The 26,493-nt window shown below is 35.4% G+C and overlaps 1 protein-coding gene across 2 annotated transcripts in view; it reads left to right on the top strand.

The window, feature by feature from the left end:
- Positions 1-26,023, top strand: part of LOC110466188 — a 36,183-nt gene extending 10,160 nt beyond the window's left edge. Inside the window, exons 1-4 of one of the 2 annotated variants that reach the window (XM_021522547.1) lie at positions 4,931-5,081; positions 11,775-12,683; positions 21,657-21,909; positions 25,127-26,023. In XM_021522547.1, the coding sequence (XP_021378222.1) occupies positions 11,904-12,683; positions 21,657-21,909; positions 25,127-25,188 (1,095 nt within the window). In that variant the 5' untranslated portion in view covers positions 4,931-5,081; positions 11,775-11,903 and the 3' untranslated portion in view covers positions 25,189-26,023. Of the gene's footprint in view, positions 1-4,930; positions 5,082-11,774; positions 12,684-21,656; positions 21,910-25,126 lie in introns of those variants that run through there. The other variant, XM_021522546.1, reaches the window with a different exon arrangement.
- The last annotated feature ends 470 nt before the right edge of the window (positions 26,024-26,493 follow it).

Below are 26,493 nucleotides of genomic sequence, written 5' to 3'. Positions count from 1 at the left end.
CTATAATATACCAAAGTATCAACACACAGGGCATAGTTAAGTATCACTACAATAAAGACAATATACATCACAGTGTCAATACATAAAAAAGGAGTAACATACTACCACTTTATCATCACAACAGGCTATAACATACCAAAGTATCAACACACAGGGAATAGTTAAGTATCACTACATTAAAGACAATTTACATCACAGCGTCAATACATATATAAGGAGTAACATACTACCACTTTATCATCACAACAGGCTATAATATACCAAAGTATCAACACACAGGGAATAGTTAAGTATCACTACATTAAAGACAATTTACATCACAGCGTCAATACATATATAAATAGTAACATACTACCACTTTATCATCACAACATACTATAATATACCAAAGTATCAACACACAGGCATAGTTAAGTGTCACTACAATAAAGACAATTTACATCACAGCGTCAATACATATATAAATAGTAACATACTACCACTTTATCATCACAACATACTATAATATACCAAAGTATCAACACACAGGCATAGTTAAGTGTCAACACAACACAAAAAATGTATCATAGCGACAACACATCAAAAAAGATAACCATAATACCACTTTATCAAGACAACAGGCCACTACAATATACAAAAACATTAACTCATCGGACTAAGTGCAGTGTCAACATAACATAGACATAATTAAGTGTCCACAAAATACAGACAGAATGTATCACAGCGTCAACACATCAAATCAAATATACCACTTAGTCAAAACGTTAGGCCACTATATACCACTGCGTCAACAAACACTAAAGGATGTTAATTTAATATAGCCAAACAACAGGTTTAATGTTACATTCTTTTAGTCTTACTACATCGGTTATTGTAAATATATTATAGTCAAACCAGTTTTAAACCGTCGACATATTTAAAAGAAGGTGTACATGAGGATTACTGTAGATATGATTATATCATCATACCTTGAGAAATATTCAATTAAAATAGTATGGACATACCACGGGTAGTTTTGGTAAATATGTTACAGTCATACCACGAGATTTTTGGAAATATCTTTTAATCATACCGCGCGCTTATTGTAAATATAAAAATACTACAGAGAGTGGATTAATATAAACACATAATGTAATAATTTCAATACATTATAAAAATCCTCATCTCTAGACTCAACAATGGTTTAATTAAAAAAAAACAAAAAAACCCCACAACAACAAAAAACACAAATCCAGACTAAATAGAAGTCTTTGACTAGGAATTATAAAGTGGATTGATCCTGTTTTGTTTTGTTTAACTTCCTGTTAACATCTAAGGTCCTATACGGATGTGCTAAGCGTGTGTGTAATACCTCAGTGAAATACCACGCAAAATGCGCCCAGCTTAGTATTTTGCGCGGTCAGGTTATAATCAGTCGTTGCCATCACCCGCAATGCTGAACGTTAAGCAGGAACTAACAACTGCCACTCGAACGTGTCTTTCTGATGATTTGTACAACAGTTGTTGTTTTACTTCAAGGCTCTTGCACACCCTAAACCCATGTCTTTCCCCGTGGAGTCAAATCGAATGTAGTTTATAACCTCTTGTATTTCGCAGGCAAAATAAACGAATATTTATAACATTTAACAATGCACCAGCAATGAATTACAACACTAATATAAGTATAGCATAAAAATACAATAAGGAATGAAAGATATACTACTAAAACAAAAGTATTAGAATGATGAAGAAAAGTGTCGATACAGAAAGCAACGATGTGAACATTTTTTCTTTCCCGTCATAACGTTCATTTAGAACTCATCAGTGGTATTGAAGGTCTATAGAGTTTAACATCCATATATGAACTGTAACGAACCACATGGAGACATATAGCGCCAGTTGAATGATTGCCACACATACATGCATAAAGCTTTGCATTTCCATGTGTATTTTCACAATTTTTCTTATGTCGGACCATTATTTGTACACTTGTAGCTGTCTGCGGGTGGGAAATTCGGTTTTCTTTTTCCGTATCAGGAAAAAACAGGCTTCTGCGATTTAACTTTTTTACTTTAACATATATCAATAGCGGTGTTTTATTGGAAACGTTTAAAAACCCTTTCGATAAGGTATATTTGCCCGTTTCTGTAATCCGTTTAATCAGATATCATATATGTAAGTACTTAACGACACCGAGGTCAGATATAATAAATTCACACCGTTTATGAACAGCGCAATCGATTATAATTGTTTCTCGTTATATTTCCTGAAAACATACAATGGAATCACATTATTGTACATCCGGTTTAAAAGTTCATCATTTGTTGTTGCAGCAAGGAATTTTTGTCTCCTTTTAAACAACAATTATGTATCTGTTGGTATTGTTCCTTTTACAAAGGAAACTTTGAACAATATGGCTGATTGTGTCGCGATTCAACATACCGCCCCGTTCACTCTTTGCGATTTGTTTACATGTTAGAATGATCACGGATTTCTGTTTAAAGATTCATATGATCATATTCTTCATATGTTTGAACGATTTGTACAAAATGTATTTCCGTTACTTCTCTTCCGCTCGATTCCTTCAAAAATACAAAATATTTTTCTTTATTGCCATATCGTCTTTGGATATTCCTTTGTTCCATTTCTTAATTGTCATATTGTCTTTGGATAATCCTTTGTTCCATTTCCTAATTGTCATATTGTCTATGGATATTCCTTTGTTTCATTCCTTAATTGTCATATTGTCTTTGGATAATCCTTTGTTACATTTCCTAATTGTCATATTGTCTTTGGATATTCCTTTGTTCTATTTCTTAATTGTCATATAGTCTTTGGATTTTCCTTTGTTCCATTTCTTAATTGTTCTTATATACTGCTTTATCACATCCTTGTTGGTAGGTCGTCTCAAAGCGGTTCACAAATTATTACCCGTGGTTAAATGGCCTTTGCAACCAGCCAATACATTTCGCAACTCCCTGGGGAGCATGAAACTGGAGCTGCCATTTCGGCGCTAACAGCTAGCACTTAATAAATCTAGCACTGCTCAACCACGTACTCATTTACAGCTCAGTAGACTGGAACAAGCGGAGTAAAGTATCTTGATCAAGTCCTACCAGCGGACTACCATTCCTTAATTGTCATATTGTCTTTGAATATTCCTTTGTTCCATTTCATAATTGTCAAATTGTCTTTGGATATTCCTTTGTTCCATTTCTTAATTGTCACATTGTCTTTGGATATTCCTTTGTTCCATCCCTTGATTGTCATATTGTCTTTGAATATTCCTTTGTTCCATTTAGGATTTTGACACATTGTCTTTGGATATTCCTTTGTTCCATTTCTTAATTGTCATATTGTGTTTGAATATTCCTTTGTTCCATTTAGGATTTTGACATATTGTCTTTGAATATTCCTTTGTTCCATTTCTTAATTGTCATATTGTCTTTGGATATTCCTTTGTTCCATTTAGGATTTTGACATATTGCTTTGGATATTCCTTTGTTCCAATTCAGTTTTGTTCTTTAACAAAAACACAGTAAAGAATACTGGATTTTCAACAAAACATAAATCGAACTCAAAGTCAGTTATGCTAATAAATATTCAAATGAAAGATTAACCGAGATTAAAGATAAAAGAGAGACTCTATCCAGAGGATCAACATTTCCCATTATCATGATGTGTGAATATCTTTGATACGTTTGTCAACGTCAGGTTGTTTAACTGTGTCGTCTGGTCGTTCGTTAGTTCGTGAACTTTTCCTTTGTGTTATCAAATTCGTATCCGAGGTATTAAAACAAACCTTGATAAAACTAGGTATGAATGTACTATACAAGTACAGATCAAATGAATGCGTGTCTGGACTATACCTGCATCTAAAGAATAACTATTTTACATTTGAATGTTTATAGAGATATCGGAAGACTGAAATTCAGTTTGTCTCATAAATGTTACACATTTTGTTCACATGCAAATAATAGCTATTGTTGAGAATTATACAAAGCTTCAAAACAAATTTCAAGCTTTGGGGAACAAACTTTAAAGTCTAAAAATACAAAAGAATGTTGAATTTTCAATTTTTATATATTTGATTTATTCAATTTAGTTTTTCAAACACAATAGACTTGTTTAAGCATTTGCATTACACATGAAAAGGAATAAAGGCAGATAAAGTACTTACATAATGACTTCTAAGATCAAGATCAAGGTAGGGACACATCAGAAAACTGCAATTGGGAATTAGGTTATGATGCGGCGTAAGGTTTTTAAGTTTGTCCAAAAGCTGATTTTCAAAAGGACTTTTAGATTGGATTTGTTTCGTGCACTTCTTACTCTTCTAATTTGTTCTCGTCTTCTTGCAATTTCCTATCTAATAGCTCTAACGTGATCAATCATGTCTGCATTCACGCTTCTTTCACATCTTTGAAGCATACCATTGTCTTATTAACTTATTTCCTTCTCCTCGGGAGTTGCGTCTTTTAAAGTAGAGGGTGAGGTATGTTTATATGTCTAAGGTCCTTTATATGTTCGGTCCTTTACAGCCTCCAGTTCATCCACTCGTTTTTAAATGCCCTCGTTACTGTCACGTGACCATCACACAACCCTTATCTGTTGAGAGATAAGGTTTTCGGTGAACTTTCTAATCCATTTTTTTTCTGGTTTGCTCAAAACGTGTAATTTTAGTCGCTAAGTAAGTGTTTCAGAAGGACATCATACATATGTACAACAGCCATAACTTTAACTATATTATAGGCGAACCACTGGATTTACTTGAGATATATTAAAGCGAATTCATTTGATTAATGAACATTTATTCAGTTATTGGTATATTTGTTTCGAAGAAGGTAAAAACTTGCTACGCTGTAATAATCATATATATTACTGTTTATAAAAAGAAATATATGGTGTCAATATCAATGCTGACCATACATTAGTGATAGAGGTGATAACATGCAAGTTATCGATGATAACGTTGGGTACCAGCAGCGCCTCAACAAGGAGCAACACTAAGTGAGCCAACTGCAAACCAGCTCTCCCTTCAACATAAACGGAGAAGGATATGCCTATGCTGTACAAAGCATTCCAAAAGGCAATATTTTGAAGTATGTACACAGTGTGAACACTTTATGCTACTTTTTGATGAAGCTTCAGATAAAAGCGGATATAACAAATTTCTTTCTGAAGAGTTAATCGCAATTTTGATTATTTCACTTTGATACTTAATCTAATTTCATTATATGGTAACAATGTAAAAATGTAGCCTTCGGCTTCCGGACAAAGAAGGGATATGCATTTCCATCAGCTTCAAAGTTCATCAATATTTTGTTATTTGTTTTAAATTTCATTAAATGTAATTATTTTCTTTTTTGTGCTTTGATAAAGAGGCAAATTTTCCAGAAAAATAGAAAATTTCATACCATTCAAATACATGTATGTATTTGATTAATACGCATCCAACGGATACCTGTCTGTTTCGAATCACTGTCCATACTGTCGATGTATTTATGAGACCTATATTATATATATACAATGTATGTTACATCTATATACATGTACTTGAAAAAGCAACAAGAAAATACCGAAGTGTCAATACAACCATAACTCAAACCCAGAACCGATTAAACTAGTGAAAAATATGAGCAAAGGAATATTAACATTGAGACCCTGGAACAAGTACAAGAGACCAGGTGTTCTGGTAGGGTCAGCGTCGTCTGCTTCATCGAAGACACCTGTTATGTTAATCTTAGTAAAATCAAAGTTATGTCACGTCCCCACATTGAGAAGGTTGTGCCAATAAAACCACAAGGCACGTGCACTCTAATGAGATTTATCAAAGCATCGACCTTTATATCACACAAAGAAATAAGATAACTATCTGCGTGATCCGCGACTAAAGCCATTCTTCCTGTAGCGACAATCCATTTAGTATGTGGAAAACCTGATAGCTTCATCTATTTAATATCACGTATGAACAATAAAGCTCTGCCTGATATATTTACTCACAGTTCATCACCTGTCTCCGTGATTAATGGTCGCCATTATACTAATTCATTATGTAACAATAGATTTACCGCGGAATGACAGGTGAAGGTACATGTGTCCTTGGTACAAAACACAACAATCATATGTAAGATGTACAATCGTGTCAGTAAAACACGGTTTAGTTTAATATATGAGCAAATGAAGATTAAATGATGAAATGGGAGTAATAAGCACAAATTGATATATAAACGTCGATAATGCAGTAACGGGAACCAAGTAAACATGGAAAAACCGTCTTGAACCCCGTTCAAAATCATTTAAAGATCCCTATTCCACTCTATAGTGGCATTTGGCAAGGAAGTTACTGCTGACCATTCAGGTCGAGGGTTCGAATTCCCTAATGCAATGGAATGGTGTCTGTCTTAGAAATACTTTATTAAGGCTACTGTCACGCAGGTTGTTTTGATTAAATTTCACAGTTACAAACAGCTAAGCCTATGGCACATGCATCCTTAACGTAAAACAAATCAGAGGCGTAGACCAAAGGAGGCCAAAATTCTCTCCCAAGGTTGGCAATTATCCCTAAAGCATCCCAAGAGGAAAACTATTCTGTCAGCTGGATATATATATACACTGAACATGTATGAAGGAAGTTGTGATGCTTAGTTGTGAATAACATATGCATGTACACTCAATGGGCATGCTTGGCTGATGGGTTAATCTTAAGGGAATGATATTCAATGAGCATAAAATAAAAATGAAAATTGCTTTGTTGTCAGAGTTCGGTACTGAGATCATTTTTTGTAATACTGTTTATGAATGTTTATATATGAGGCTGATGTAAGGGAGTGGTGATTTAATCTTTTTTATTGTGTATTCATAGTTTTTACGTATATACATACGTACGTATACAGCTAAATGTTTTATTGAATGGGGCAAACATGTGTTCACCTCTGCATATAAGACATTATTCTGCATTTATGCCTTTTGAATCAAAGTATTAAATCTTTCATGTATTACACCATTATAAAACTTGATGTTTGAAATATACTTCTTTTTCCGTGTTGAACCCTTTTCTTGGCCAGTGTTACGAGCAACCAATTAGCGTGCATAGGTCATGTATACCATGTTATAGATTCACGTCGTCACTCCTTGTAAATGTAATGGACGCACGAACAAGTTTGCCTCTTTGACCATATCTGAAGTATCATGGTATTGAAACACATTTATATATGTTACCAGTCCAACAGTTTATGAATGAAGAACATTATCAGTTATTTGTGGTTGGTGTTATTAATATCACTACCACCATCAATGCGATAAGAAATTAAACATAAAGTTCAACGTTTATAGGTTTTACTTTTTAGGACGGACGATGTTTCTGTTACAGGTTTGTCTTCAGATTCAATGCATGAATTCATCTGTTTCTTCTTTTTCTTCTTCTGCTTTCCTTTAGATAACCATTATTTCTTTTTTTTCTTTTCTTCGAAATCTCGTGAAATCTTGTGTTTGTTTGTTTGTGTTTATATAGTGCATTGATGCTTTTTAAACAAACATGATGTGAGTAGCGTAGATCCGGAACTCGCAAATAATTATCACGAATGCGTCTGAAATCAGAAAATTCTAATATAAAATGTTCCACTGTAAATGGAGTGTTGCATGCGTGGCATATAGGTGGATCCAAATCTCGTGAAATCTGTTCTAAGTTTGACAATAGAATTATAAAGGTATTCTGGAGTTCGCTTCTATTCTATCCTCCATTTTGCACACGATGTTCCGGAATCCCAAATATTATAAGATTATTCTGTCTTTGTTTTCTATTCTTGATATCTGAGATGTGACCACACAATCTGTAAACATTGCCGGGTTTTCATTTAGTTTCCATCCTCTAAGATGCCTTTAAAGACAATTCTACAGGTGCACCATAGCAACATTAAATCTGACTTCGATAAAATTTCAAACTTCCAGTGTTCAAAATTAAGACATTTGATGATGTTCATTGCAACACTTACATGCCATTATTTTTCTTAATTTCACCTTGCAAACTTTAGAGTATAGTTTACAATTAACTGTGAAACAGCTAAAATTAAAATAAATATGGACAAAGATGAACCTTCTTTTTATGGAGCTCCTAATATATGTCCGTACTCATTGCATGACGTCACAATCTCCTTCCATTAATGTTTCAATTAATAGTGTTTAAACATTCTGCTAAAAATAATCGTACCAATTAACAATACAATCACATTTTATAATTGCTGATCTTGTTTACTGTTCTCGTTTCTTATTGTATTTATACAAAATCCTTCACTAAGCTGATATTCACTAAGGATCTTCGGACACGACTCTATAACGTAACGTGACAAGTCGATTTGCAGGAAACATGTAAAGTAAGAGCACATTGAGCATTAATAGAACCAAATGACATGGATGTTGACAGAACGTATAATTAAGGCAGAAGATACCCTGTAAACGTTTAGCACTGAAGTGCTGTTAATTTGACATTAATTGGAGATTTGTTAGCCACATCGATTACAAAGGATCTTTTGAAGCGCGTTATGTATACATGATGTAAAGCTATGTTAGAAGTGCTCAATCAGATTGATAGTAGCTCAGTATCATCGTTATAACTCTTTTAGCGTATGGTGATCAGGAACAGCATTAAAGAAGTGTATCAGAACTAGCAATTAACATGGGCCTTAATGATCGGAGCCTGATGAGAAAAACAAGCCCTTTAAAACCATATTCCATTATTCACTTTATTATTGATTTCTGACAATGATCTATTTCTTGTATTCTGACACGAATCTTTGAATCCATACTATTATTTTGCCAATATGATTTTTTTTTACCAAAATACTGAAAGAAACATTTGCGTTATGTCTTCGAAGTCATGATGTTCCAAGCAAGCTCTTAAATGCCGAACCACCTACGGCATAAACACCATATAATGGGGTAGGGACGTGACCATCAAGAAATGGAATGTTCACTATCAGAATTCGACGTTGTCCGGTTCAAACCTTTTCACGGGTAATGTTTAATATCTTTTTCATGAAGTGAAAAGAGAGTAGATTGAAAAACCAAAATAATGTCCGATAATAAAAGTGTAAAAGCAACTAATTCGGGAAAAAACTCCATTATGTTCCGTTCAGCTTAAATTAAAGAAAGCAGCTACGAGGCGGTTGCCAGAGATACACAGCCCAAGAAAAGATGAAGTCCACAGTATGAAGAAAAATCAATACATGGGGTATATTGATAAAACGTAAACGTTAGTTGATATATTGATAAGGATTCCCTTACGTATGCCCGAAGCTCTTATATCATATCTAAGAATTAACAATCTCGATTAGATATCAATTGTAGTCGACCATGATCGTTTCAATATCCTCTTTACTATCACTGCAATGCTTACCATCGCATGGCGACTAGATATTTCATCGAGAAATAAGAAACCTAATATAATTTGTCATGTGACGAGATAAAAAAATACAGTAATTATGTGAATACTTCTTTTTATTCATTTTTATATGATTATTGAATATATATATATATTATATATACTTTTTAAAAAATCTATTGAACTCTCATATGAACGTAGTAAATTTTTCTATTTTCTTTTCTATGAAGATCTGCTGTCGTCATAGAAACACATATGATTTACATTTTGTCTATTCTCCTTTGCCTTCTCTTTTTTTTCGGGGTATTTCCCTAGGGACCTGTCTTCATATGGCATTGTAAATTCATTTGATGACTTTTACCCTACACCTTTTGATATGCTGCCCCCACTGCAAAACTAGGGATCCACGCATTGTTTTTCTATTCCCCTAGTGTTGGTTTTTCTGTATCTCCCTATGTTTCCTCTGCCAATTACTTTACAAATAACTGCAATATACCAAATCGAAGTGTTGTCCCTATTGCAATATTTGGTGTCTAGATCGTTTCTTTTCTCTCCTTCATGTTGTTAATTTTCGCTGGTGTCTTCCATAATACTGTCTTGATGAAGACATTGAAAAAGTGTTGTGATTGCTATCATGTGTATTACGAAGGAAGATGTTTCAATAACGCTTATTGGTGAAACTTGTAATTTTGTTGTCACTGCCCGCATTTCTCAATTTGTGGACATGACATTGCTTGTGTTTGACCTTTATTCACATAGCGTGTGTCGTCGATGAAGCAGAAGACATGTGCCAGTATGAAACCATTCACATGCTCAAACATGGATTTTGTGTAAAAACATAATTTCTTGATCTGGTTATAAATTAATTTAAATATCTTATTTTGGCAATGATTGGGAAAACATTTAAAGAGACTAAGAACCGGATACTTGTTATCAATTAAGTATTTGATCGTTTGGCATGAGTTAAGTCGGCTACAATAATACCGTTTTGAGCATGCTTTAGCATGACAACGGTTTCATGAATACAGGCCAAGGTCTTATCCCCCTTTTTTTGAATGTCTCTTTCTCTTTTAATTCTTTCCTTTGATAATAGTTTGCCCTAGTTTGTTTTTCGATTTTTAGATGGATTTATGTTCTTGTTGATTCCTGGGTATTCTCTTGATTTTGTTCATATGGTCTTATAACTTCTTGTTCGAAGATGTTTACGATAAACTGAGATGAACTCAGACCTAGTCAATTGAAGTTCATCTGTATACCACGCGCTCTAGATCTGTTGTGACAATGATTAAGACATAATGGTTAGAATGAAGAGGTTACAGACTAATTAGTATACACTCACAAGACATGAGTCTATTCTCAAATGGCGATGTGACATCAAGCAGAATATATGAAGCATTACACACACACATGATCAAAGAAAGAGCTCGCTAATGAAAAACGAATGAAAAAAAGAAAATCAATGTATTAATGTATTACAAGAATAAAAATGTACCAGAAGTTATTTCTGGTGAATGCACACCTTGACAGGAGATAACCTTCTGGATGCACAGGGAACGTAACTGGTTACATATTTGGTTTGCTGTTGCGGTTAATGACGATTCCCATTGTTGACGTCTCCTCGGTTTCGGTATGATCTTCGATAACGCTTTGTATGCAGATTCATATAGCACAACCAGTGATAATCCTTTTTATGACTTTTCGACGATAGTACGATTTGTACTCTGTCACCTCCATCAGACAATGGACCGGTAACGCGTATATACACTTAGGTGTTGAAATATACGAGGTGACAATCAAGTCGGAAAGTCGATTAGGCTTCGCTTAAAGCAGATAATACATTAATTGTATACACAATGTACGGAATGACAATATAATCGACAAATCGATTTGACAACGCTTTGTATTGTACCTGGTCATAGATTAAAACAAATATGTTTCCTGATGTGGTCGCATCTGTATACAGGTTATAACATCACATACGAAAACCGGATTATTCTTTAGATACTTATAATATTATTTTCATAAATGGTCGGCCTGCCAAAGGGTTTAAGTTTTTGTTGTTGTTTTTCGTTTGGTTTTTGTAAGCCTGACACTCCAAATATCTACTACAAATGTATCTTACAGCTGCATTTTTAAATAAACGCTAAAACATGAAAACGTACATTTCTGTTTCACTCATTTTTACTTCCCGTTAATCTCTTCTAGCATCACAGTTTACCATTCTTTTAATGTAAGGCGTGTTTGAGAAAATTAAATCAATGCAATTACCGAAACTGAGATTTCATTTTCATCTTTATTTTAAATCGTTGCTTTGCTTACCGATTTTAGAATACATGTGTGAGGAATTGAATATTACCATAACACGTGCTAGAATAATTCCATATTGTTTAAAATATCGTTTTTGTTCTCTTATCAGATACCGGACAGAGAGGGCAAACCATTGATCTGGCTTGGGGATACACATGGCGACCATTCATAAGTATGGTAAAAAATTACTGGGACTTATTTGGGACGTCGGTCAACTAACTGATGAGAACCTGTGATAATGAGTTCCATGATAGATGATAATGAAAACCCATCGGGAGGAAATGATTCTAAAGACAACACAACAAAAGAGGAAATGGAGGCGACTGCTGTTAGTAACGATGAGTTTGTCGAACAACACAGAGAAGTTCCGAACGTGCATCAACAAATCAACGAGAGTTTTTCGGAACAAAGTTATCAGCAGTTGCAAGCAAAGCAAACAGTTAACGAAACAAAGAATAATGATACACTGGTATCGTCTGATCTACCTGATGGTTCTACGGATACAATTGACCAACACAAGAACAGCGGTGACCAAAGTGAAAAGGACCAAGACATTCAAGAAAATAATACCGATTATAAGAATTTACAAATCATGCAACAATCGGAATCTACGTATTTCGGATCACCTAAAAAGCTATTGACAACCGATATTGTGCATGAGAAATCATCATCTCTGAGTGATGTACAGACTACAAATATATCTACGTCTATAGAAACAGGTGATAATTTAGATGCAAAGTCAGACCATCCCACCCAGACATTGCCTGAAGCCCACTCTACACCCCAACAACACTCGAACGGATTACCGGTAGCAGATGCTGTACCGCAGCCTAGCAAGGCACACCCGAGGGGTATTTTAAAAAACACGAAATCGGAGCCCGTGATTGTTATAAGTGAGCCGATTGAGGCAATCAAGCATTCTGATTCGACGGGTTTAATAGAGATCTCACGACCGACGTGGCCTAAACACGGCAGGAGAAAGTTCTTCAATGTCAGCACAAGTGCCAATTACTTCAGAGTGAGTACAAAGAATGCCAACTGCTCGGTATCTTGTTTCATTTTCGATTTTCTGATGGCTTGTTGGCTTTAAATCTATTATTACTGTTCTTTGTTTTAATTTTAGATATGTTTTTGTCTGTCTGTGTTGTTAACAAAGTGTTTGTATTAGGTCATCTGTATAGATTTGCTGACCACCGCGTACATTTTATCTACCTATTTAGTCTCATCGAACCAGAGCCTTGTAAAGAAGAATGCAGCTACTTTACATTTTATTGATATATATATATATAACCTTAAGTTTGACTCAATGAAAGTCCATGTAACAACTTAAATCTGTTCATTTTATCGATGAACTTGAGTAGAAAACGTAGGTTTGACATCAGTAGTAAGTACGTCACGTCAACACTGAAAAAGACCTCACTATGATTGTGGTATTCACATGGCTGGAGATCTTACACTTGTGTTTAGTATCATTCATCTTTTTTCAGAACTTAAAATGACCTTTTAGGTGGTGTGGATATATAATCATTGAACTGCCTTTTGACGGTAGTATGGAAGCAGTTTGTAACAACCATATTCTTTATAGAGCGCCTCAATCTTTATATTTGTATAAAAACATGTTTAAATGCTCTACGAAGAAAAGAACAGTCGAAGCGGGTTGCTACGATGGTAACTACGATAGCCGTAGTTGCTATGATAATATAGTTCCAGCAACCTTTCATTTATTTGAGTAAATTTAGAAATACACAGTGAACAGCACTATCTTATTTTTTTTGAATAGCTTTTAAGTTTTAAATGATTTAATCTGAGTAGCCCGTCGAACATTTTATCCATTTATAACGGTCGTTATGAACGCGCATTGACAAATTACTCTGGTGGTGACACGGTCGAATGTTCCAAAACAAAGCGGCCGTTGTGTACTTTAACGTCAAAGAAATTTGAATGTGTATCCATAAAATTAGAAGTCCGCCAGCATCCCTTTGTTGTAAAATAAGACCTAATGGATCCTGCCTATCATATGTTGAAGGAACTAATCAATGACTGTGATCGGATTGTTTTTCTATCTGAACTGCGAACGGCGCCATATTTGAAACACGTATCAACCGCCCGATCATTGTTTTACTGCGTTTACGCTAATCTAGACGCAGTAAGAGTTACCAAAAATAAGAAGGAAGAGATGTAAATATGTTAGTTTGGATATTATATATAAAGCCTGTGGGATGATGAGATGAATTGGGCTGGAACAAATCTATTCGCCCCGCTATCTCCACAATAGCAAGATAATAAATAATAAAACATGAAAACAGGGATTAAGAAAAGTAATATATCCGTTGTTACCCACTACATGTTGTATGAGGCACCTTATGAAGGAGACCCCTGCAGAATTGAGAATTTTGGTTTGCGCCCTTTACACAAACATTTGTTTTTTAACACAAGCTTTAAGATTGTCACAAATCAAAATATAATACTCCTGCTTACTTTATATCAAAAGTCAAAAATCCGTTCAGCTGTTCTCGACAAATAGGCTTTCAAAGAAAAGGTTGACGATGGGCGGGCGACAGTCAACGAAGCGATTGCGGACGCTCAACGCTAAAAGCTCCCCAGCACAATCAGCCATGTGAGCTAACATTGACTATAGACTTCCCGTGATATCTGTTAATCAATATTTAAACATAATATTAGTAACCATCAAGTCGCTTGTAATAGACACAGCTTAATCGATAATCCCTACCATGGTGATACATATTTCCAGGTCCGACTCTAATCCGGATTTTGAATCCGGATAAATCTAACGGGTTATCCGTAATCCGGAATTTCTATTTGATACATGTTTATGTATATGAATCCGGGTACATGTATTAGGCTTAACGGAACTGGTAATTTGTGTTTGGAATAGTAATCCGGTAATATGTATCGGAGCGTACGTGTCCAGAAATCTGTATCTAGAATTTGAATTCTGGTATAAATATCGGGGATAAGTATTGAAGAATATCTGTATCTGATATATAGATACGAGTATCGTAGGATACATCACTGAGAATTTCTATATAATATAAAAAAGGGGGATTACGTATTGGGATATACGTTTCCGGTAATTTGTATTGTAGTATTCTTATCCAGGTATACAAGCATGCATAAAAATGTGGGCAGATATCGGCCTGCATCTATCCCTGTATGATCATCGTAATATGTGTTTTCGTTTTGATAAAATGCATTACCTGTAACTGAGCAAGATCGGTTTATCTTAGTCAAGGGCGTGATTCTGTAATATCAATCCAACTGAGGCCCAAGCTAAGGTCGGGATATTATGGAATCTTAGCCTGAATCTGAGATAACCTTTTCGCACTTAGGTATAGGTTGTTGATTTTTTAACTCGCACCTCAGTAGTTCAAAATATCAATTTCATTGACGTTTATTTATCTTGTGCCAACAAGTAATGTGGCCTCTCCACTTCTGCGTGAAAGACGTAATCTCAATAAATGTCAAATCTGATATATTTACATTTGCATGGCATTGTCACTATATAGCCTCTTTGAAAGCTGTGTCGTTGATGGGACTTTAATTACCATGCATCACGAGACACAATTCTTAGCGTATTAATACAACACTGACATGAACTACAATATCCAATGTAAATTAACATGACGGCTGCTGAAATATCGCTGGGCATTGTGAGATTTGGCAATGTCATTGTAAATTTATGTGCAAAATAAAATTGTTACAGCGAAAACAAGACCAATGTCTGCAATATCGTACAAGATGCACATCGGTTGTAATCACCAATGCCGGCACAGAAACAATTTTAACGCTCATGCAATTTATCAGAAATATCGTCTGTTACACTGCACTGATCAACATGGGTTCGTTACAAATGTCTGAAATACACATATTCTATAGACCTACTGACACATATGTTACAGACCTACTGATATGAGTCACAGCACACATAAACATTTCAGACATTTGTAACGAACCTGTGCTCCGTCGCAAGATCACTCACTTCAAACCACGGAATTAGATTATCTAAGTCCGTGCTTCAAACGCTATCGGTTTCACGCGTCTCGCATCCACGGTTAATTCCTCAGTTTCTGACGACTTGTCAAATAACGAGGCTGTTATATAATCTACCGACTGTTGTCAGGTTCCCATACAATCAACAAATACATTGACGCCTGGATTCTTCACAAAATAAGCAAAGAGAAAAGTTCGAATTAACTTCCAAAAATAACTCCCTCGTCGGATTTACGGTGTTCAATGTATTTGTCCATGCGCGAAATTTGAAAAAGAACATAGCGCATTATGAGTTGTTTGCTTGCAAAGCTGTGTCATTCAAATATATCATAAATACCATACAAAAACAGTTAAATGCTTAACTAAATTCATGAATTAAAAACATTAAACATTACTTTTAATGGTAAAATAAACTATTTAGGCTGTATGTTGTTCAATGTTGTTTTGGCACACTGTTTAATCATATATTTATTTTCTTACTTTATTATGCAATACACCTACCATCAATCAACTTTCATGCACCGTTGAAAAGTCTGCAGAAATAGACTCATGTCTTTAATACAATTTCAAAAGGAGTTGATTCACAGTCTTTATTCTTTCTGATAAATTCTGTGTCATATTTTGATTATTTGTATCAATGTAAAACTTATTGATTAACCATTAGATTTTGGGTAATATAGTTAATACAGATTTTTTGTGCACTTTATATAAATCTGCATGGTGGTTTATGTTTTTGCCATATAACCCTGAAAACTAATCTTTGTTGCTTCTTATAATGATTTGTTTGGTTTGTTTGTGTTTTACGTCCTATTTAAAGGTTAAGGTCATTTAATGACGAGCAAGGATTTGGTGGTGAAGGAAAGCCAGAATTCCCGGAGAAAAACCACCGACCTACGGCCAGTACTTGGCGACTGCCCCATGTAGGTTTCGAACCCACGATCCAGTTGTGGAGTGCTAGTGGTAGCAGAATAGCAGACGCCTAACCACTTGGCCAACCCCCCTCCCCCTTATAAATAAATTCAACCAGTCATAAATAAGAATGACAAAACCGCGCAAAACAGGCAATGTTTCACGTCGTTGATGCTGATTTTTTAACGATATAACCAACAATATTTAGCCTCGGGAAAATAGCCAGAATTCCATAATTATAAACTACCTATGTATAACCTATGTGTATCCGTCCAGTATCTACTGGATCATTGTCTACCTGGTTCTGCTACTTTGTTCTATAGGAGCATTTTGTAATAATGAACACATTACCTATAAAATAATCAATAATATGCATCAGTTATTGATTTCAATAATGTCCACAGTTTGATGACCACAGCAAATGTGAAGTAAACCTACAGAATTAGATATGGTTTATGCTTAAACATTTATAGGTTTGAAGGTGATAATTACGCACGGCCATTCAACCCTTAGGAAAGTAGCTCAGCGTCTATCAGTGTTGTGATTACCTTATAAGTAAGTTGTACTCCTAATGTAGGCCCCATAAAACCATTGCGCGACCTGAGAGGCCCTTAACCTTTTAAAGAGTGAATAGTAAAACGTTTTCTCTTCTACCCTACTGTACCATCGTTCCTCCTGGGGTTACGTTCAAGTATGCTCTCTGCACCCCTGGAATATTTCATGACAAAAGTCAAAGTATGTCTGTGTGTCAACTTGGATGAGACTGGTAAAGCAGTTCGACCCTTCAATGTACATCAGAAGAAATCTGCGCTGCAGCGTTACGGTAAAATTGACCAGCTTTGAAATCGGGTGTCGCTCCTATGCAATCTTAAAAAAACAGGCACAGATTATCAGCCAAGCTATTGGTCACTTTTTTTTATCTGAGCGTTTTCGTGTGAACGTTACCCATTGAGTATCGTTGATGACCCGACCGCCTTTTTCTTTTTCTCCGACCGCAGTATCATTTTATAGGTAAAAGTGTTGATGGGCCGTTAAACCATCAACAAACATACAATTGTTTCATGCATGCATTTATGCCTAAAGGGCACATTGTTATTGACGACAGAAACCTATTAACCAGCAATGTTAGACACATTTTGAATATCTCAGCTTCTTCAAGTGTCTTTCATTGTGTAGGTAGTTCCCATATGTCATCGACACTCACTGTGAATTTGAAAGCGCCTGTAACTAATCGTGTATTTACGCTTGAAGACACCTTCGGTTTCATATTTGAAATCAACATCAATTTTACATTTCTGTATTAAATGTCTGGGGTCATGTCCGCTGGACCGTGTTATCGATTTTATAGCGCTCTTGACGTTATACCTGTAAGCGTTCAACTCATAAAGCATGGTTAGCTTCACAGCTACCATGCACAATTATGGCTACCTCGATCTCGATATGTTCAACTGCCAGGGTGTTGACCTAGGTAACCGACATCGGTATTTTTTAAATGTAAACATTTAAACTCAATTTGATACTTTGATCATATCTGTTTGACATACCCTACGTAACATGTAAGTTAATGCTTTACTGCAGCCAATGCAATTCACTGCAATATATGTCTCCTAAAACTCAAGGCAATTTCATAAGTATTGAACACCAGAATACGTTACCCTAACCACGCACAACGCGTCACGTGAGCGCAATATGGCGATATCATTGTTTATTGATATGATTGAAATGAACAAAGAGTCATATTTCTCCTTAAGCAGGCGATTTAAGCCAGGGTTGCTGAAATGTACAAGATGTTACACTAGTTAAACAATCACTGCTACATGGACATACGTGAGTCGGTAGTACTTTGTCTGTGGACAGATCGAGCTAGAACGATGGAAACTGTGCTTATAACAGTGTGATATTCCTCAGTGGGTGTATATGATAAATTTGGAGGCTGAACCATGTCTACATTCAATCATGGCGCAATAATGGTAGGTCTATGTTGTGTTTTCTTTGTTCAAGTCGTAGACATGCTGTACCATGGCTTTGTAGTGTAACCTTTGTTGTGTCTTTACAGTGCATTTGTTGTTGAGTGTCCGTACCTGATGTGTTCATGTGTATGTATTTTATAATATAATGCATTTTAATCTTGCATTTGTCCGGATGGAATTTTAAAAGCCATTGATCTGACCTTTTTTGGAGTTGATCTAGATCATCCTGTAGATTTATATTATCGTTATAATTGTAAGTTTTAGTATCATCTGCGAACAAGTACGTTGTTGCTTTATTAGATTCCGGAAAGTCATTAATATAAATTGCAAAGAGAGTCGGCCCTAAAACGCTTCCCTGGGGGATACCACTTGTTACCTTCATCCATTTTGACATGTCCCCGTTAACCGATACTCGCTTTTTCCTGTTAGTTATGAAACTTTGCACCCATTTGATAATTTCTGGTGATATTCCGTTTGATTTTAATTTGCTGATGAGCCGTAGATGTGGGACTGTGTCAAATGCTTTCATGAAATCCAAGTATACTGTTTGGATTGATCCTCCTTGGTCGATAACTTCTGTCCACTCATCAATAATATTCAGCAACTGTAAAATAGTTGACCTTCCTTTAACGGATCCATATTGATGTTTACTTAGAAGATTATTATTTTCTAGATGAGCCATTATTCTTGTCCGTACAATCTTTTCCATAGTATTACATATTACTCTTGTCAAATTTACTGGCCTTTAATTTCCTGGCATCTTCTTGTCCCCTTTTTGTGTATTGCAATAACCGGACCTTTCTTCTAGCCAACCGGAAGTTCTCCTGTTTCCAGTGAACAGTTGAATATTTCGCATAAAGGGGTCTTTTATATGTCCGCTGTTTCTTTCAATACTTTTGGGTGAATATTATCTGCTCCCGGTGATTTGTGGGATTCAAAGTTTTTAAAATGTTAAATACTTATAGCTCTGATATTTCAGTAGTAATATACGGACTCTCTATGGTAAGATATTTCAGTACTGGGATACAACCTTGTGGTTGGACCGTGAAAACACCTGAGGAATAGTCTGCTAATGCGTTTGCCTTATCTTTATCAATGTGAGCGATTGTAGTTTCTTTTCCACACTTAAGGTAATAGGATTGTGTCAACATTTCTCAGTAGAATTTCTTCAAATTTTGTAGTTATATTGCTTTGAAGTAAAGAACATTTTCTGCCACAAAAAAAATATAGGTTGGCAGAATTTTTAGGATTTTAAATGGAAATTTATGTAAAAAGGAGTGAAGTTTGAAAAAAAATGAAAGACACAATTGTTTGCAAAATAATGTCAATACAAATTATACTGCCATAGACAAGTATTGCATTAATGTATATCAATTTAAAAAATGCTGAAATTGTGTAAAATAAATTATCAATAAACGATTAAAAATTGACATTTTTTAATAAAACCATATACACATAGTAATTGCATGTAAGAGTTATCTGTCTTGAAAAACTTCACAGTAGTGAATTAAGTAGCTGGTTTCCTGAAGTACAGAAAAATGGACACATGTGACTCATTGATTAAAAAACCTGAAGGAATGCCTGGGTTGCTTTGAAATACTTTAATATTGAGAGAACACACTAATCTGTCAATAATAAACATATGATATTCATCAGTTTAATATTAAACTTTATAATTGTGATACTGTCTCCCTACATTGGATTTTCAACTAGGGATGTACTTCCTATTTCCGTTTATCAATACACTCCTATGACCTTAATGTGCAGCTTTGGGATTCCTGATTTTGATTTCGTTTTGGAGCTTGCATATCTCCAAAACTTCTTGGAGTTAGTCTTAACCTCTTTCGCGATTTCCCTATTTCCTTTGTTTCCAGATATCTCTGCCAGCTCATGTGTTTCCGTTTTATAGCATGTACAGTTTGGTTATCTAGAGGATTCTGTTTTTTATTTGTTTCTCTGATGCTTTTTGGAATATGTCTATCAATTGCGAATTTAATTATCTTCTGAAACATTTCGTACTTTGATATTGTGTCCGATGCGCGGCTTTATATTTCCTTACAGTCTATCGATAGTTATTTTCTTATTTGTTCGTAATCACCTCTTTTGTAATTAGACTTGGTACTTGATATATAACCGGAAGTCTCTCTCTGTCTACGTTTGGCATGAGTCGTCTCCATAGGAATTACAATAGTATCGCCACAACATAAATGTTAAGTAGTCTAGCTTGTTGATAGCTCAGCCGCAATCGCGAGCATTAATACGTAATAATTTTGTATACTTTGTCCCAATGTCTAAATATGCATTCATATATAGCAGAAATAGCAACAATGGCGACAATAGTATGTGTCAAGTTTTCGAGGAAAGCTACCCTTTTACCAGGATAACACAAGTACAATCGTCCTTTATCACCACCTAAACTCTAAACCCGTGCAGGCTCGGGGAACGAAAATGCCTGTTGTATGCCACTGCATGATCGTAGAAGGCAACCAATGCGGGGTTCCTGCAGAATCATAGGTTTTCTTCTGTCTCTTCTACTCTAGTGTGCATGGAAGTGACCAAAATTGATTTGCTGCCCCCCTCCCAGTGTCGGATCTCTTTCGTCTTTTATCTCTCCTGTCTTCTATCTGTTTAAGGCGGTGTCTCCCTGGCATTCGTCATCATATGACCCTGGCGAGGGTGTTAAACCCCAAACAAACAAACAAACATACAATCAGTATGGCTATACTACGTTATCTTATAGCACCAAAAGAAACCTTATACGTTCTATTCCATGGACATATTCCCTTAAAAATAAACACACATAACCTGAATTCTGCTCCAAAGATATCGCGAAAGAATACTTGTGTAAAAAGAAAAAAATGAAGTGAGATTGTAAGCAACAATAGAACTGACTGAATATGTACGAACGTCTGTTAGAAACAAATTTATTCAACTTGATTTACATTTCGTTACTTGTAATAAAAAAATAAAGCTTTGTGGGGCAGTTTCCTGGTGGAGAAATGAAATGTTTTGCAAAAAGATTTCATTACTTAATACAGCAATTTCTTCATATCCGTTTTAACAGAATTGCTCATTTTTATGTATGTTTTATATAATTTCAGACTACCCAAGAGTTTGTAAACCCAGCATTTGAACTGGATGAAAACATTCCGTCCGATTCCAAACTCTCAGACCTTGTAGAACTTGTGATGAAGCAACAGTCTGATCAAAACAGATACGTGCATCCATTCGGACAGAGCAACGTGTTCTTTAACGACACGCCGACGTCCATACAGAACACGGAAACAGTCGTCTTCTGGCTTATCTTCGTAATCATGCTGGTCGGCTTAGCTGGTGCTATAATCATCATGGCAGGTATGTTGGTAGACGTCGAAGTAACCCGAAAACTCCAATGACAATGTACAAATTTGTATGCGAACCGGGTAGAAATCGAGGTTTCTCGAATTTCAGGTTTGACATCATTATGAAGTGATTCCAATGCTTCTGTCATTATTGTAGGCGATTTGTATTGAGTATGGCAAAGCCTATAATTCTTATATGTGTTAATATTATACTATTGTCCGGGTCCTATGTAATCAACACACATAACCAAGGGCCTTATGACCGGTGCGATGCTTTCAATCTTCAATGTTTAAGTTAAAAAATATACGTGAAACACATATCTGTGCTAGGCTGAACTATACGATTTTAAACAATCAGACAGTGATAACCGAAAATTAGACAGCTAGCAAGAACATTTCTTAAAATTAAACACACACAAAAATAACGGCACCCTTTTCTGTTGTCAATATAAATGCACTGTATATTACATGTATATTTAATAAAAATAACAAGCTGTAATAAATGGAACTGCATACTTAATATGACGCTGTTTTGTGCTTCAAGAATGTGTCTGTAAATAAATGCTTAGCAAATGTTCAAATTGTAACAGGTTTTATTATATGCATGAAAATTTCTCGCAATCACATTGGTCGGATCAGATACACGTGACCAGTCCTCAAAAACTCATGTAGACTGGTTATCCGGTGAATATCGATTTCTAAATATAACCTATATGGAAATTCCCCGGAACCTGTCGTAGCGCATGCGCAGTTAGACCGGAACGCGATCTGTCAGACGACAATTGAAGATAGCTTCTGGCGAACGTTTCTCCTCCGTTACATCAGAAAATTACCAAAACTGTTCAAGGATAAAGATGCTGTTAACATAAAAAGGCCATTGAACACACAGTGCATGTCCTCCATGCTTATCTTAAGGAAAAAGAACCTAGACGATGCTGAACTGTTGATTCAAACCTGGCTAAATATTACACAGAGGCTTGCGTACAAAAATCAGAACCTTTAGTTTTGTTTTATTTTATTGTGGAGGCATATAATAAAACAGTTATGGGCTTTTGTGCTGGTAAATATGATGTGATATAAACATGAAAGAGTGATATTGACCTCGGCTTCGCCTCAGTCAATGTCACTCTTTCAGGTTCATATCACATCATATTCACCAGCACATAAGTCCATAATTGTATAATATACAATATAGGATGATCCTATCGTTACCAAATTATCGAAGGTTATATTATGAGATGACCCTATCGTATATTATAGGATGACCCTGTCGTTACCGAAATATCCTATAGTATATTTACCGCACCGTAAATCATAAGACGACTCTATCGTTATCAAAATACTCTTTGGTATATCATAAGATAACCCTATCGTTACCGAAATTCCTATGATATTTTATAAGATGACCCTATCGTTGTCAAAATATCCTGGGGTATATTATAGGATGACCCTATCGTTACATAAATACCGCACAGTTTATCATAAGATGACTCTATCCTTATCAAAATACACAAGGTGTATTATAGGATGACTCTATCGTTACGAAATTCCTATGGTATATTATAAGATGAACAGTACATCGTTACATAAATACCGCACAGTTTATCATAAGATGACTCTATCCTTATCAAAATACACAAGGTGTATTATAGGATGACTCTATCGTTACGAAATTCCTATGGTATATTATAAGATGAACAACTCTTTTGATATCAAAATACCCTTCGGTATATTAAAGGATGACTCTATCTTTACAAAAATATCATATGATATATTATATGATGACCCTATCGTTACCAGATTACCGTAGGTACATGTAATATCATGAAATAGATGACTTTTTCGTTATCAAATACATGGTGTATGATAGAATGACCCTTTGATTATTGAAATATCCTAGGGCATATTATAGGATGACCATTTCGTTACCACAATATCCTAGGATAAATAATATAAAGATGACCCTATCGTTACCAAAATATATTGGTAAATCATTTCTGAAGAGAAAACCATATATTGTAGACCTTTTATGAAAAAAAAGAGAGATGGAATAAACTAAAGCTTATCTTAAACATTGTTCTGAATGTAACTATGCAACGGCTCCAGTTAAATCAGGAAAAATGTATGCATGCAGCACTGCAGTGGTTTATCTCGTATCTGCCCAGCAGTCGGACGGGGATCATCAAGTGAGATATATTGCACACATTATGATGTATATATTGAGCATACCTTTGATTCACGACCAGAGTTAACGGGTTCACCGCTAACGAGCTGTTAGCAACCTGCAAGTTTATCGTGTTGGTTCTCACATGTAGGCATAATAATGTCATTGTACATGTGATGCTAAACAGAACAACAAACGTTACTACTACTACTAACAACTACTGAAGTAGCCAGTGAACTACATGTACTGGATTGCGATGACCTACATCAGCTTAGGGATTGGTAAATGTGTGATCAAGCGATTAATGAAACTCAACGTGCGTTCCCACGACTTATTCATGGAATATTGCATGTGCTTCCCATTTGTTTATCTCAAACTTTCAAGTAAATGACATACATTAATGAATGAAATCAAGTCCAATCGATACATATGTACTGCAGCATATATATAGTTAGCAAAGGTTTTCATTGTGTGTTATTCTGTTTGACCCCATTATAGCAGACAATAAAGATGAATGGAGATTGTTGTGTTCATAATACCAGCACCGACTACAGTAAAAAATACACAGTTAAGACTCCTCCTTATAGTTACAATCCTTCCTTATACATAAACGTAACTGATCAAGGTGAATAAATTACACTAAGGTGAGAGCTGTTTGGAAACGAACTGTTATAAAGAACAGCAAAATACCTTCTATTTGCTCCAATTAAGTAAGAACATAGTTTGTAATACTTTGGCAATAATCTATATTTGTTACATTACAAGTATTTACTGCAGTACTAGTTTAGATAATATTTTGTATATTCCCAAAATATTTACGCAAGAATATAACAGTAGTAGATTCTGTAATCCTGAACGGAGGGTCCAAAATCATCGTCATTGTTTTATATTTCAAAACAATAAAAAGCTCAGGGCAAATCGGGGAAGTGGAAGGCTGTCACACCCAGATTCAACTTTGATGGCTTTTACAAATCTATTCCGAATTCTATTCGTAAGCTTTTTGCGTTTTTAACATGATGATGTATACTAATTAAATTCTATGCTCATGATTTTTTCTATACTTCAGAAATGTTCCGACTGGATATGCTCGCGACCAAAGCCTTGAACAGCACAACAGTTTCCAGTTGAGGCAGTATGGACTGTTTACATTAGTTTGACAACGAATCACTCACGTCCATATGGCTCGAAGTCCCTTTCCGGATTTTATCGATGTTTTTTGAAAGCCATAAGAGGCAACCGGAATATGCTGTGTTTACCTACGTGTGGTACGGGTCCTTACGACACCACTTCTTGTACAACGCAAGATAAACGACGTGTACAGACACCAATCACAAAATGGAAGGAATTGATTTATAATCATCTTTTTCTCCTCCCTATATGCACGCCGGAGGGATTAATTACATTTTTTCTTTCCGTATATGCACGCCGGAGTAGATAGCGGAAGTTTTCTAAACACTCATTTGTAATATATTTTCATACCATGATATTGGAAGCTTTCGATGTCAACTTTCATCATAATGTGCCATTTTATCTTCATATTCACCAGTGTGGATACAAAATAAAACTGCATGCATGTATTGGTTCCCCCAGTCATTTACATTGTATAACATATGTCGTGAATTAACATGATGAAATACATTAGTTCACAATATGAATTCTTCAAGTCAAGTTTTCTGTTAAATGTACCGGAAAAGTTGCTCTTGGAATCTCAGTAAGTGTAAAATTGCATGTCGTGGGGAATGAGATTTAATTGCATTTACAATTGGTAAGCGGATTACAAATCTATTAAAGACCATTTTTATATTGGAAATATGTGGTTGTCATTTGCATTTAAAGATATAATGCCTGCCTATTCTGCTTTCTGATTTGGTCTTAAACAGCATGGGATGAGTGTACGACGTAGTATGCTCAAATTGAATGCGACAGGTATGGCTGATATGTCTGGTATGTCAGGTATGTCTGGTATGTCAGGTATGTCTGGTATGTCTGGTATGTCAGGTATGTCTGGTATGTCTGGTATGTCAGGTATGTCTGGTATGTCTGATATGTCAGGTATGTCTGGTATGTCTGGTATGTCTGGTATGTCTGGTATGTCAGGTATGTCTGGTATGTCTGGTATGTTTGGTATGTCAGGTATGTTTGGTATATCTGGTATGTCAGGTATGTCTGGTATGTTTGGTATGTCAGGTATGTCTGGTATGTCTGGTATGTCAGGTATGTCTGGTATGTCTGGTATGTCAGGTGTGTCTGGTATGTCTGGTATGTCAGGTATGTCTGATATGTCAGGTATGTCTGGTATGTCTGGTATGTCAGGTATGTCTGGTATGTCTGGTATGTCAGGTATGGCAGGTATGGTAGGTATATCAGGTATATCAGGTATATCAGGTATGTCTGGTATGTTTGGTATGTCTGGTATGTCTGGTATGTTTGGTA

This window comes from Mizuhopecten yessoensis, unplaced genomic scaffold (genome assembly GCF_002113885.1).
Source record: "Mizuhopecten yessoensis strain PY_sf001 unplaced genomic scaffold, ASM211388v2 scaffold11123, whole genome shotgun sequence".
Classification (NCBI taxonomy): Eukaryota; Metazoa; Mollusca; class Bivalvia; order Pectinida; family Pectinidae; genus Mizuhopecten; species Mizuhopecten yessoensis.
This window is presented reverse-complemented; position numbering and strand designations above follow the sequence as displayed.